General features: G+C 35.3%; 1 protein-coding gene across 2 annotated transcripts in view; it reads left to right on the forward strand.

The window, feature by feature from the left end:
• The window catches only part of frmd3 (FERM domain containing 3), a 276,915-nt gene that overhangs the window by 224,314 nt on the left and 37,309 nt on the right, over positions 1-15,292 (forward strand). For both annotated transcript variants that reach the window (XM_051928615.1, XM_028802430.2), the window contains exons 9-10: positions 4,036-4,099; positions 11,691-11,779. In XM_051928615.1, the coding sequence (XP_051784575.1) occupies positions 4,036-4,099; positions 11,691-11,779 (153 nt within the window). The remainder of the gene's footprint in view (positions 1-4,035; positions 4,100-11,690; positions 11,780-15,292) is intronic.

Genomic DNA, 15,292 nt, shown 5'->3' on the forward strand with positions numbered 1-15,292 from the left:
ACAGACGGTGAAGTTTTGTTGATAAAGAGCTTTATGTTTACTTGTGATATTTACCCCTAGGTATTTAAACTGATCTGCAATAATAAAAGGGAAGGTGTCCAATCTAATATTGTATGCTTGAGAATTCACTGGAAAGAGCACACTTTTATTCAAATTAATTCTGAGACCAGAGATCTTTTGAAATTCTGTAAGTGCTGTTAAGACTGCAGGCACAGTATTTTGTGGGTCTGATATATACAGTACCATATCATCTGCATATAGAGAAATTTTCTGTTCAAGTCCTTTTCTGATAATCCCTTTTATCTGATAAGCATTTCAACAGTGAACAGCCAGTGGTTCAATGGCGATTGCAAATAGCAGTGGTGACGAGGGGCATCCTTGTCTGGTAACACATTCTAGTTTAAAGTAGTCTGAACAAATGTTGTTAATACAAACTGAAGCTTCTGGATTGGTATACAGTAGTTTGATCCATGCACAAATGTTCAGGCCAAACCCAAATTTCTCTAATATAGTGAAAAGGTAGTTACATTCAATCATATCAAATGCTTTTTCTGCATCCAACTATCTCTGGGGTGTTTGACTTTGCAGGTGAATATATTACATTAAACAGGCGTCGAAGATTGGAAGATAAGTGTCAGCCTTTAATAAATCCAGTTTGATCTTGTGATATTACCGAAGGCAGCACTTTCTCCATCCTTCTAGCTAGGACTTTGGAGAATATCTTAACATCATTATTCAGAAGTGAAATTGGTCTGTATGATGTACATTGTAATAAGTCCTTATTTTGTTTAGGAAAGACTGATTAATGCTTGGCAAAAAGCTTGAGGTAGAATTTGATTGTCTTTAGCTTCTGTAAATGTTGCTAATAAGAAGGGAGCTAGCTGAGTGGACAATATCTTATAAAATTCAACATGGTAGCCATCAGGGGCTGCTGCTTTCCCGCTCTGAAGTGACTTTATAGCATCTAGTAATTCCGATAGCGCCAGAGGTTTTCCAGTTCCTCTGCACTAAAAGTATCTATTTGTGGTATCTTCCCTCCCAAGATTTTTTTTTTATAATAGAGAGATAAAGACCTGGGGCCTCATGTATAACGGCGTGCGTAGAATTCAAACTATAACATGGCGTATGGACAAAAGCGAAAATGTTCGTACGCACAAAAAAATCCAGATGCATAAATCTGTGTGAACGCTGACTTCCATGTTCTTCCGCTACATAAATCCCAGTCAGCGTGAAAAGTAATGCACGTGCACACGCCTGCTGTCCCACCCCAACTCCTCCCAGAATTACGCCTCTTTGATTATGAAAATCAATATATATAGCCCTTAAGCTCAGCCTTCTGTGAAAAGACAATGGCAAAAGCACGGGGGGAAATAGAAGAATTTCAGCGAATACCAAGTGGAGGCAAGGAAAAACTTACTATTTGTTGGTTTAAACAGTGATATAATCAACAAAAGGAAGTTGATCGAGTGACAGAGTGTCGGAGAAAGTCAAAAGCTCAAGTTCACAAAGTCGCACAGTTCCCGAAATAAAAAAAAAGTTGTCAGATATCAAAGTCGCCGTGAAAAGGTGAGTCGTAGCCCACCATCTGAGTGTCATATGAAAGCTTATTAGGGTACAGAGAAAAAAAAATAGGCACATAGTGGGAAAAAAGCATGAAATGTCAACCTTAATCTCGAAATTTCCACTTTAATCACGTAGTTTATTTTGTCATTAAAGTAGAACATCATAAACTTCATCTTAAAATCGTTTAATTTACTAGTTTCTCAAATCCCATCGTAACTAAAGTAGCACATTACATGCTTTGTTTTGTATTTGATCTTCTATGTGCTCTATGTGTGTGAATCACTACGTGTTTCTTAAATGGGATTTCTCTTCCTCGGACAGGACACAAATCCATTACATTCATGATATTACAGCTCTCTGAATAATTAAACTACTAAGATGTATACTTGATATCATTTTCATGATGATGGGAGTTAAAGCATGTTATTAAACATGGGAATACGGTGGCACAGTGATAACGACAAGCTGGCGCCCTGTCCACAGATTGTTCCTACCTCACGCAAGATTCTTTCTGCGCCGTGCGTGACCTTCGATGAAATAATTTATTGCAGCAGTACTGTCTCTTTCAAACGTACTAACCCTCAATTCCTGTCCTTACTTTTCTTTCTCCAAATACCCAATCGCCAAACAGTTAGCTCTGTAATAGACGTTAAGCCATCTGTAAGCTTAGAACGCCGATTCTTCAAAACGTTTAAGGAACATCGAAATACCTTTGTAGTACATGTTTAATTATTCTATCCATCTATCCTTCCAGTATCGCGCCAGCCCCAGCAACAATACATCGCAAGGCAGGAACAATCCGTGAACGGAGCTCCAACTCCTCGCTGCGGCACCGTGTTCTCACATGTTTAATTACCCTAGAATACATTGGAGAAAGGATCTGTCACTTAATATTTCAAAAAAGAAGTGTAAAGCAAGGACGCACAGAATACAGTCAAACTCCATATGCGCAAAGTATTCAGTCATTCAACTTAAAATCTTTTATCAAGCATATTTATCTCATTTAAAATTGTCCAAAATGTTTCCAGGGCAAGATTCAACCTGTGAATGTTGCAGTCTAGCTCCAGCCTCACTGGGCCACATGTTCTGGGTGTGTGCACCAAATTAACAATATTTTGGACAGATCACCTTGGTTTCACAATCACTCCTAACTCATTAACAGCTGTATTTGGTGTACTCCCAGAAGGCCTTAAAGTGGAGAAGGACAAACAAACTGTAATTTCCTTTACTACACTACTGCCATGTAGACTTATCTTGCTCAACTGGAAGAATCTCACCCCACCACTCTTAAGTCAGTGGGTAACCAATGTTCTATCCTTCTCAAAATTGAAAAAAAAATCAAATTCTCCCTTAGAGGATCTGTTCAAAACATTTTTAAAATATGGCAAAATTACAGGAACATTTTAGAATAAGCTTCCATTTTGGGAAAAGGAAATCCTTCTTTTCTTGCTCCTTTTATAGAGTAGCTTTGGTTGCTGGCTTCTCTCTCTTTCTCTTCTGTGAGGGTTGAATTTTGTTTTGATATGTTAAATTTGACTTGACTATGGAATGTTATCTGTTTCTAATTAAAAGCAATAAAAATATAAAAAAGCAAAGTGTTAACTAAAGTGATCATAACCCAGTATAGTATACAGAGTAAACAATCTTTTTCTGAAGTTTTCAAAGTAAAAAGAATGTTTTCTATATCAGCAAATAGTAAGAAATGCCACAAAACACAGTATTCCAATGAATAACAACAGAGTAAAAAGAAAAACTGTTTCCAAAAAGTAATTTGGACAGGTTTATTTTAATCTGTTTGCTGATTTTTTGGAATGCAGTTAAAATTGTACTTTTTCATAGCAATCAACTGGTATAGCTTAGACCATGAAAGGAAACATTAGGGAGCATTATAAACTCCACACAGAAGACACTTAGCCACCTTACTTTAGAGTTAAAAATTTGTATTCTTGGTCTTGCTGCTTTGAAAGTGAGCAGTTAAGCATTATGCTTTTCCAATAAAGATACACAGTAATTTTAGGAGGTATTTTTATGAATGTTACAGTTCGTGTAAGCACTTACTGTAGTTGTGCTGAATATTTTGAATTTACTAATTTCTTCTAACATCTTTGTTTTTAATGTAAATTACTAATTTAAATTGTGTAATTTCTTGCAACACAATACTTTAAAAAATATTTTAAAATCTATATTTAAAAAATATTTTTCAGATAGAGTAAGTTCATTGTGGTTAAGCTATATTAGATAATACTGTAAGATTAGGCTTACCTAATTATTTTTCCTTCCAGTTGTGCTGGAAGATGGATTTTATATTTTGACTGTGACATATGCTATATATAAAATTTATATCAATTTTTGTTTAAATGATTAAAAGTATTTGAAATTAACTTGGTACAGAAGACATACACTTGGAATAATGACTGAAAAAGGTTTTGCTTTCATATCATGGATCACTACATTCTTTTCATTTTATTCCAGGGCTGATGTCAGCAAACTGAAGTTTGAAGGAAAGACATTTTATGTGATAGGCATTCAAAAAGAGGTAAACATTTTTAAGGCTTGTATAAAATATACTACAAGGCAGAAATTCTGTTGCCTGTTAATTTCCCATTCTTTCAGTCTATGGAGTTGGATTATTGTAAAATTGTGTATCTGGTAAAAAGAAGCAGATCTTTTTTCCATTGAAAACTACAATGACAAATTTTGATTTCTTAATACTGCTATTTGAAGAAAGAGTCTTCCTAACAAACCATGTTTTCTTTTTATCCAATTCTGCATAATTTTTGAGTGAGAAAAAAGTTTTATAATTCTAAACCAGACACATCTTTATATAGGGCAGTGCTTCAGGTGATCTATTAGATGGGATGGGTAACCATACAACTTAAGTGGGCAAGATTTAACTTTAACATTGCATATTACATAGTATTTTTGGTCCACAGAGACTTTATTTCTACACAACATGCTTCAATGGAAGTTTTTGTTTTCTTCTGCTTTCTGAAAAGGCCAACACTTTATATTTTTCTGTTATATTAATATACAATGCAAGAAAAAGTGAACTCTTTGCAAATATTTAATTAATTACATCTACCAATGTGGTCATAATATTATATAAATACAGTCTTATATTAATAAATACCAAACAATTGGACTTCTTCTTGCCAATACCAAACACATTGTTTAGCCATTCACAGCCCAGGCTGGAAAAAATATGCAAACTCCTTTATTTAGTAAAAAGTAGCAACAAACATTTCCTGAAGCCTTATTAAGGTTGATAAGGGAGAAGAAAGAATGCCAAAGGACCTCTTCAACCCAGAATAATGCATCAGTGATATCAAAAGTGTCATGTCTTATTTTCCTTAAACACAAGACAGGTATCAGTAAGAAACAATACAAATTAATATGGAAAACAAAAGAAACCCTGCAGTCCTATTGGGCTTATATTGGCGAGTTTCTTTTATATTTTAAATGAAGTATTTATACATGTTATTCACAGAAATAAAACAAAAACCAAGTGGAAACATAACCAAAAATATAAATCTTTTGTGTATCAGAAGCTTGGGGTAACTTGTCTGCTTACAGTTCTTTTAATTTACAATCTAAAAGTAATTTCCTCGCTGTCACAGTTTTCTTCCTTATCCTGCCTAAATTATACTAGGGGCTCAACCTGTGACTCTCTTTTCGCTCACATTAAACATGTTGCCAATATTAACAGTCATCTCTCAGCCTACTTTATTTAAAGCAATACACATTATTGGTCTGAATGACCAACTAGTGTTCATGCCTACCATCATAATGTAGTATGATCCAGTAGAAGCCTTAAAGATAAAAGAAAATCCTACAAAGTTCAAATAGGAGGCAGCCCACCAGGAAAATTGGGGTTCAAGCTCCTTGAGGCAGCAGTAGTACCCAGTATGCCTTTGTGTCACCCACTGAAATACTGTATAGATAAGTTTATATCTCTAAGTATATTAACTACTGATGCTCTTTGCATTTTAATGCACTTGAAAATAATGCTTATTTGGAAAGGCACATTATTAAAAAAGATTTATTGAAAATGGCTATCGTCAAACTCTTCAAAAGTCCTGTCTTACATATTGTGTGTATATATAAATATGCTTGGTCATAAAGATATCTTTCATTTACTGAAATCAATGTTTGTTACAGTAAGTTATTGCTGTATTGTTCTTAATAAATAAAGGAATTACTTCATAATAAGATTTTCTGAATTGCATTGAATGTTTGTTTCTGTTTAGTAGTAATGTTAAACTTACATGTTCAGAGATGCTTAATTAAACTGAGAATTTACTTACAAGTCCTTTGTAATCCAGCATCTTGTCTGAGTACATTTAAAAAATTTTACTTATTGTGGTTGTTATGAACAGTAATATTTAGAAACGTTCAGGTTATTTTATGAATGTTTCTCATTTCTATTAATTTTCCAAGTGTGTACTGTATGGTCATATTAAGTTTTTTTAAAAGGTCCCTCTGGGAGAGGTGGGATTTAAATGTCCACTGAAATTGTAAGTTGTTAATAGCATATTAACATCTACTTTAATTAGTGTAGCACACCTTCTGCTGAATAGAATTATATTGTGCATTACAATTAATTAAGAATTTACATTTCCTTTAAGTTTTTACATAATTTTAATTAACATTGTAAAATAAATAATTGATTTATATTGCAGATCTCTTTCAAGGGCAGGATTCACTGTAACAGACTGGTGGGTCACAGATATTTTTCATCTGATAGCTAGCCAATCCACAGCCACATTTTTCTTTTTCTCTGCACAGCGTCTTTTCATAAAATGGATTTTTTTTTCTAAACAGATTTGTTTCTGCACTGAACAAATAGAATAATAATTTTGCATGTTCACAATTTTATTTTGAATTAGATCCCTGTTTTAATGAGATATCATTTCCACTGTGTATTATTTTATAAATATCCTATTCTTTTATTGCCAAACTAATTTTAAGCATACTAAAGAAAATTTACTAATTAATTTATTTAGCTTGTATTCTTCAAAACTGCTTCTAGTTTTGATAATTTAAGACTCAATCTTATTCAGACTAGAAAATTTGCAAACTGTAGCTATATATAATATTTTTGAAAAGAGATTATTGAGAAAAACTGTTTGGGAAATGCCAATAGGGAATTTGTGTAATGCTTTATAAAAGCTTACACTCATTACTGGGAATGTGCATGTGGCAAATCAGTGTGCCAGATGAAATAGTTTATGTGCATGAAACAAAAACATCCATTCACCCATCAGTCCATTTCCTTAATGGCAGCAGCATGAGACAAGAGGCAGGAACCAACTCTGGATGGTCTGACTGTCTATTACGAGGTGCACAATAGCCATACTGAGAAATGCTAATGTTTTCCAGACTATAATCATACATATTTCCCTTCTTAGGCCACAAGCCTTACATTCCCACTCTGGAATAGCATTTTTAGTTATGTTTGGGATACCCGACCAAGATCAAGGGTCCACCTAATTTAAAAGGAGTCTGACTATTATGATAATGTCATGTCAGGATCATCCAAAATGAGTAAAATTTGTTTATTAGAAAAACAAGTGAACTGCCTTACTAAAGTTTGATTCCCCTGTTTAACCTTATTTTGCCTCAGGCTTAAGTTCGTCATCAATCAGTTTCATTTAGATCACTCAACAGTACATTTTTAGAGGTGCTGTTATTCCTTAACCAGTCCTGTAACATCTAATTTTATGGATACTTCATATTATGTATTATGATGATGATCATCATCATCATCATAATTTCTATCCTGCATGTGCTATGTTCCCTTCACTTAAAAGCTAACTTGTTATAATTTATGTATAAAACAAACATTTCTGAATTCCTTCCTAAATGCTTCCCTAAATTATCCTTCTTGCCTTTTTTGGTAGCTTTCAATTCAAGTAGGACTGTTCTCTATTGGAACTCTAAACTTGCCCTTTGTGAATGTGTACGAGTGTGAGAGCCCCTTGTAATGAACTGTTCCCTTTTGAAGGCTTGATTTCTGCCACAGAATTTATTAGGATGGGTATAAAGAATGAATGGAAGGACAGACTGATACAATTGTTTAATACATCACATTTAAAGCCACCTTGCTTTTTCCTGTTTGAAGATGAATTTGAAAAGTAACTTTAAGTAAAATGAAATCTAAAATTCAACTCTAGTGCTGAAATAAATTAAATTCATACCTTGCAGTGCATGTCTTTTTGTGATTTTGACAGATTCAGGTGTCCTTACATAAAAAGTAATTTCTGGGTGATTATAGCTAACTCTTTTTTAGATTACTCAGTGATAATTTATTTTAATCTGTTCTTGTTAAAATTATTAGGAAGCGTTCTCTCACCCCCTGCTTTATGTCATGTCAGCCTTAATGGATAATAAATGTAAAGGGGAAATAATTCACCCGAATGAGCTAATGGTCTACTACAGACAAAGTGCTTTCTTCTGGAAATAATAATTGTAATTCACTACAAAATCATTATTATTTTATTTTTCAAGAGAACAAGCCAGACAGCAAGCATTCTGTTATGTGCTACCGTACATAATGTTCATTGATTGAAGGGTGTGAATGCCATAATTAATTACACTTTTCAGTCATTGTGTGTTATCATATAATATAAACAACAAGCTCAGCAAGAAGAATTTTGTTTTGAACAAAAAATAAAAATTATTTTCCCTCTGTGAAAATATGAATTTTAGGTTATTTGTTGCATTATGCTTTCATTGTAGCCTTATATTGTATCTCTTGTAAAAGGAATAGACTCGACACACTTTAAAAGGTTTGGGGCAGCCACCCGTATATTATTCCTGGCTGCAAAAGGCTTTTAAACAGTACAGAGATGTTCTCAGTACGGAGTCGAAAACAGAACTGCTGAGGGTTTGCAAATATGGTGGCTTTAAAGGATCAGGCAGGAAGTGACGTAAGGGAGCCGGAAGTGATGTTTTTCTGATGTCAGTTTGTGTGCCAGAAGTAACGTTCTTCTGGGCGCCGGAACTGGAAGGGACATCATCTGCTCTGAATCAGACAGGTTTTGCCGCGGCTGGTCTGCAGAGATAACAGGAGAAGGTTTAGTGCACCCCGCCACCCCCTGCCCTGGTGTGGAATTACCTTTGCTTGGTCCATACAACGTCCTTCTATTCGCACATGTATGACACTCTATATGCATACATGCATGCATCGATTTTCTGAACGTGCTTCCTCCTTAGAAGAGTCATTGTGAAATATGATATATTTTAAGAATGAATTATAATTACATATCTTACATATTATAATTACAGAAATATGTTACACATCATTTACAGGAAAATTTTATTTTTAACATGGATGGAAAATCAAAATGAAATACCTGATATAATTTCTTTGGTATTTATAGTGGCGTTAACGCACAAAACACAAAAAAAAGGTGCATATGATACATCAGTCTCTTACATAGCCAGCATTGTCATAGTCTCACCAATAAACATGACACTGTCTTTAAATGTCTGGAGGGAGCTGGGTTCCTTGGAATACACCTATGTAAACAAAGGTATTTATAGACTCCACACAAAACACAATCTCACCCCAAGACCGAGCTGTTGTAAGGAATTTTTTTCTTTCTCCATTAACAATACCAACTAAAATATACAAAGTACAGCGGAATATTTTTACATCAGCACTGCTGCTTACATATTTTACTACACAAGGATTAAACAATTACTTTAAATGTATTATCTCCACATTCCATTAAAGTCTCTTTGCCCACCCTTCCTGTTACATTATCCCAAACATTATTCCCTATTTACTCCATAACCACCTAAAACATTAATCTTTTCTATCTATCTTTTTCATCCTCTTACCTATTTCCTTTTTCATCCAAAGTAGCATCCCTTTAGTAGTTTCTTATCAATACTTTACGTTTACGTTTGGGGCATTTTCATTGTATTCAGTAGTCAGCATCATGTTAAATAAGTTAAAGCATTTAGCAAACTCAATTTGTCACTGGCTTCACATATCTCACTTTTTTGATTGTAATATTGGCAGAGCTTGGGAGGTTGAATTTCTGTGTTACTTCAGTTTTATTTGCATGAGCAAGAAAAGTATGAATCAGCAATGTGAAAAAAAAATCATAAATTTAGCTGGATTCAAAACAAAGCATTCTGAGGGAGGAGGTCTACTCTAACCTCTTTACCTTGCTGTCCAATCATTGCCAAAAGAAAATGCAGAACAGGAAGACTTCAGATAAAATGGGCTCAATCTAATTAAAAGAAATGAACAATGTTACCCGTAGTAACTTGAAATTCTTTAAAATGTTTCCTTCATTTCATCATCCGATCATGAATTGGACTAAGCAGGTAAAAACATTAATGAATGGATGGTTGGCAGTAGGCGGCACGGTGGCGCAGTGGTAGCACTGCTGCCTCGCAGTTAGGAGACCCGGGTTCGCTTCCCGGGTCCTCCCTGTGTGGAGTTTGCATGTTCTCCCCGTGTCTGCGTGGGTTTCCTCTGGGCGCTCCGGTTTCCTCCCACAGTCCAAAAACATGCAGGTTAGGTGGATTGGCGATTCTAAATTGGCCTTAGTGTGTGCTTGGTGTGTGGGTGTGTTTGTGTGTGTCCTGCGGTGGGTTGGCACCCTGCCCAGGATTGTTTCCTACCTTGTGCATTGTGTTGGCTGGGATTGGCTCCAGCAGACCCCGTGACCCTGTGTTCGGATTCAGCGGGTTAGAAAATGGATGGATGGTTGGCAGTATGTCATTTAGAATCTGAATAGTACTATAGGTCTGTGCCAAAATGTACAATGTTAATTTGGTAATATCCTGATCTCAGTTACCCAAGTACCACCAGCTTTAAATTAACAAATAGATTAAGAGTTGACTTATTTCCTATCAACAAAAATCAGAAGTTGGAATTGCCCATTTTCTGTTTTCCAGTACTATACATTTATAATGCTGACCAAAGTGCTTTTGTTTTCCTCTTTCATCAACTTTTTTTATATCACGTAGCTTAAAACTTAAAAATACTGTAATGTAACTGTTGTTTTTTAGCAGCCAAAGGACTGCAGACTACAAGTTACTACAGGATGTGCATTTCTACACATGTATTTCTTTTTATTTTGTATTTTTTATAGCCTTTCTGTTGTCTTTGAAGGTGTTTTAACTTCAGCAGTGGACTAAACTTTTAGAACCACGTTGGCGCTAGTTCTGGTGCCACTTACAATGATTCTTTCAGCTGCTTTGGACTTAATGACTGAATCTGTAATGCTGTGACAGCTTTCCTGCAGCTGTAATGTGCTTATGTAAACCCAGGAGTGTTGGGACTTAATAAGTCACATTTTATTCCGTGTTGTTTTTCATTTGTTTTATCAGTGATGTTGTGATTGGCACTATTTTTGTACTATGATGTGGCACTGTGCTGGGCAATGAGTTGTGTAGCCTGCATCATGACAGCGGGCTACAGATTGGGCCATATTTCAGTTGGTTTCTGAATTTTGTTGAAGTAAAAGAAAGACACAGCAGTCAAAAGTTAGTGATATTTAGGCTTCAACCTAGCGATTTCTGGACTAAGTAATACCATGATTTTTATAGGGCTGTTTCCATAGCATGTAAATTGTGACAATGCTGTTGTTGGAGAGTGTTGTAAATATTACTTTTGACACAGAGATAGCACATCTTCATTGATTAAATAAATAATAAAAGTTTGATATACTGACGAAATATCATTTTACCATTTATATCAGACTTTCTGCACAAGGACATTATTTCATTTTTTCTTTGTTATTTAAGTGTAAAATTAGATTATAATAATTGTGCTGCTTCTTAGAAAAGAAAAATTAAAGGTTATGTGTGAGGTACTTTGCAGTTTTGCAGGTAGTGCTGTCCAATCCATATGCATGAACACACTTTGAATGCTTCTCTTCTTGCACACTAAGCTGTGTTTAATAATGTGTAATAAATAAAATTAAAATACTTGTTAAATCATAGAGAGATTGCATGAGTGTGCTAGCGTCAGCTACTTAGAGCACTTTGGTTATGAAAGAGAATAAGCATGTGTCTTTGGTGGTTTGTGTTTGACCTTAGAGTATATACATTTCACATAAAAGTTTAAATATTGGATGCTAAATTTTTTTTATTGTTTTTTTCAGAAGAAACTAGTGCTGACTTTCCATACCTCCACACCAGCTGCATGCAAACATCTTTGGAAGTGTGGGGTAGAAAACCAAGCATTCTACAAGTAAGCATTACTATAATACTTATGTGCACAATAGATGATAATATATGCTATTTTTATTTCTTCTAACAATACAAGAAAGCTTTCAGTTTTAAATTTTAAAACTTATCAGAGAGACACTCTATTTGCAACTGTAAAGAAACATAAAATAACTGTGCAAAAGCCATGATAATTATGAATACTGTGAATAAACAGAACTGATCATTTAAATGTGGAATTTGTTCACTGAGGCTTTTTCCTGGAGTAAAATTCCACAAAAGAAGTGTGAACAATGGTGTAAGCTAACTGACTAGTTAACACTGATCTGCAATAGTGCTGGAATGAAAAATCTCAAATGTAATAGAAGGTTTTCACCATACATAGTCAATGCATTAAAAACAGTTTCTGGCCAGGAGGATCAGTGCGTGAGTGAACATTTAACATGTTTAATTTGATTCTGACAAGAGAACCTGAGCCCCAATCATGTGTTGCATCTTGTAAATTATCCATAAATATTAACCCTAGCTTTTAAACAGCTGGGCCTAATCTAACACTGAACCTCAGCAAATCCTGAAACAGCAATGGCTATTCATCTGCATACCTAATTTACAGTGAGCAGAAGCAAGGCTCTTGTTTAAACTGAATGTTAAGCATGTTAAATAGTAGGCTAGGATAACATATTTTAAAATGCATCTCACACCAAACTAAACCCTAAGTTAACTTTAAAATTGATATGCTATGTACAGTGGATGTCCGCTGGCCAGGGAAATGAAACAAAAGCTCACAGTAGCAAACCAGGCCAATTAAAATATCTTCTTCACTATTTACATCAAATTGCTCCTGCAACTTTATCTACTTTACTTGATAACTAACAGTTTCTATGACTTATAATCATTGGCTCATACAGAAGCAAAGTGTTGCATATTATGTTGTCAGTGTAACTTGCTGTTGACGTTCAATAGTGAAGCATAATGCTTAAATACATGTTGAACTGTGTGATACCAATGTATTTGGACAGAACAATCAGGGGACATTATCTTGACACCATATATTTTCAGAAGAGTTCTATGAGAATTTTTCTTTCTTAAAAAATAAATGTTCAGTGTCAAGGTTTCATTTTAGGGTTTTTTTCAAAACAAAATGTAAGCAGATGCCTGTTTAAGAAGTGAGATATTTAAGGAACAATTTAGAGATGAATCACTCCTTTTAATTTTTGTGCCTGCCCCCCATCTTCATGTTAACATCTCAGACAGTAATCGCTACTTTTCTAACAGCCACTAAACCTACATGTGTACGCCTACACTAAGTAAAATCTTTGAAAGGGATTTCCTTTCATTCCTCATAAAATTGTAAGCCTTTTATTTTCCAGACAGGTAGAAGTTGTTTCATATGAATCTAAATTATTTATACTATTAATATTATGTTAAAATGGTAAAATGCAAATTAATGAATTCCAAAAATGAAATTCTTAGTTTTGGATTTTCTGAATATCTTTTTATTTTTTTATTCATTGTTATCATATCTTTTTCTAATTTTAAGCAGATTTTAAGCAGATAAAGGGATCCCAAATAAAAAATAATGACAAATTGTAATGCTTGTCCTGTATCTTCTAATGTTCCTAGCAATGTCTGCCTTTTCTAGTTGCAGAAAGTGTAATGTTTTCTTTGTTAAGTAGTTTGTTGTACAAGGATGTTCTACTTTAACTCAGTAATTTACAAAGGTTTTTATTTCAAATGCTTATATAACATGTTTTGTTATTTAGGGTTTAGACTGTGACTTGGCCATTCTGAAACATTGATTATTTTTTTTCTTTAGCCATTCTGCTCTACATTTGCTTCTACATTTGTTTTACATCATTTCTGAATATTAGAATATAGGGATAGGGCAACTAGGGCAGAAGTTGTAGTTAATTTCTTCAGTCATTGTAATGCTTAGCATTCCTTAATATACAAAAAATGGAAACAAAGCAAAAGAATGCAACAATCACACCATACAACCTGGATGTTTTAGCAGCTGTCATAGGTAGCACTGACCAGCATACCTAATGTGTGTTAGTATTCTGTGTGGTTCTCTATGTGCATTTCTACTGCGTTTTGTTCATGCCTTGGGTGCTCTGGTCCTTGTCCTTCTCTTTTTTTGCTTTGTTTGAAGCTTGTGATATTTTAAAGTTTGCCAGGGCTGAGTTAAGCACCCCTAACAATTTTATGTCCAATGTCATTTTTGACAGACTATATCAGCACATTTTCATGAGGTATCCATGCATAAAGGCATCCAATGAATTGAGAGTTTCGCTTATGTAAGAAAGTCTGGAACATGGCCATTTCACCATGTTTAGAGTTTGACCTTTTGCTTAAAACATGCTTGGCCTTCAGCAACATAATGTCCTGTCTTTACAAGCCTGTCTTCTGTCTTATATATACTGTGTGTGTGTGTGTGTGTGTGTGTGTGTGTGTGTGTGTGTGTGTGTGTGTGTGTGTGTGTGTGTGTGTGTATATATATATATATATATATATATATATATATATATATAGTGATAAAAAATCAGGCAGCAGACAGAAAAAAGTTTGGGAATCTCCACCCCGTATACTGAAAAATCAGCAAATGAAAATATAACAAGACTTTACAGGAGTGGTGTTCACAACTGGACAAACTAACAGATTGAGACTGCTCTATAAATATGGTGGATAGGAGGAAGAGGTGAAATCAGGACAGCCGGAACAGGAACTGATGTGGCAAGAAGGGGAATTCTGGGTAGTGGAAATGATGTCATCAGGGTTGACCGGAAGTGATGTCAACAGTAGGTGGATCAATGGTGATGTCATTAAGAGTCAGGGTCTTTGGCTGGGCTGCAGAGTAATAAGAGGAGAGAGGATCAGATGAGAGCACCAACCCCCAGTCTAGCTGACAAATAACACTATTTGAGCCTGTAAACTGTCTCCCCAATGCCACAGTTGACAGGAATTTGCAGGTCCAGGGGGGCCGGAACAGGAAATGATACCATCAGCGGGATGGTCACTCAGTTGGTCTGCAAAGTGCGAAAGACAGAAAATGTTAGACAACAGCGCCAACACCTGGTTCAGTGGATAATCACAGTTATTGAAGCCTGTAAGCTGTCTGTCATGCACACTTGTGTGACACTTGCCTACTGGTCTTTGGATGGGGCCACTTGATAATGGCATCTGTCTTTGAGCACTGTGGTCCTACCATGCCTCTGCCCACCAGGTAGCCCAAATATTCGGCCTCCGTCAACCCAAAGTAACATTTTTTTGGGTTTATCTCAAGACCGGCCTCACCTAGAGTATGGAGCAAGGCTCTGACCTGCTGTAGGTGTTCTTTCAATGTGCTGGAATAGATGACGACATTCTTACAAATAGGCAGCACTATAGGCATTGTGGGGACGCAGCACTCTATCCACCAGACTTTGGAATGTCACTGGAGCCCCGTACAAGCCAAATGGAAGGACACAATACTGCCAGGCCAGTGACATGGTAAATGTTGTCTTCACCTTCACAGAATCTTTTAAAGGAACTTGCCAAT

Source organism: Erpetoichthys calabaricus, chromosome 5 (assembly GCF_900747795.2).
Source record: "Erpetoichthys calabaricus chromosome 5, fErpCal1.3, whole genome shotgun sequence".
NCBI lineage: Eukaryota > Metazoa > Chordata > Cladistia > Polypteriformes > Polypteridae > Erpetoichthys > Erpetoichthys calabaricus.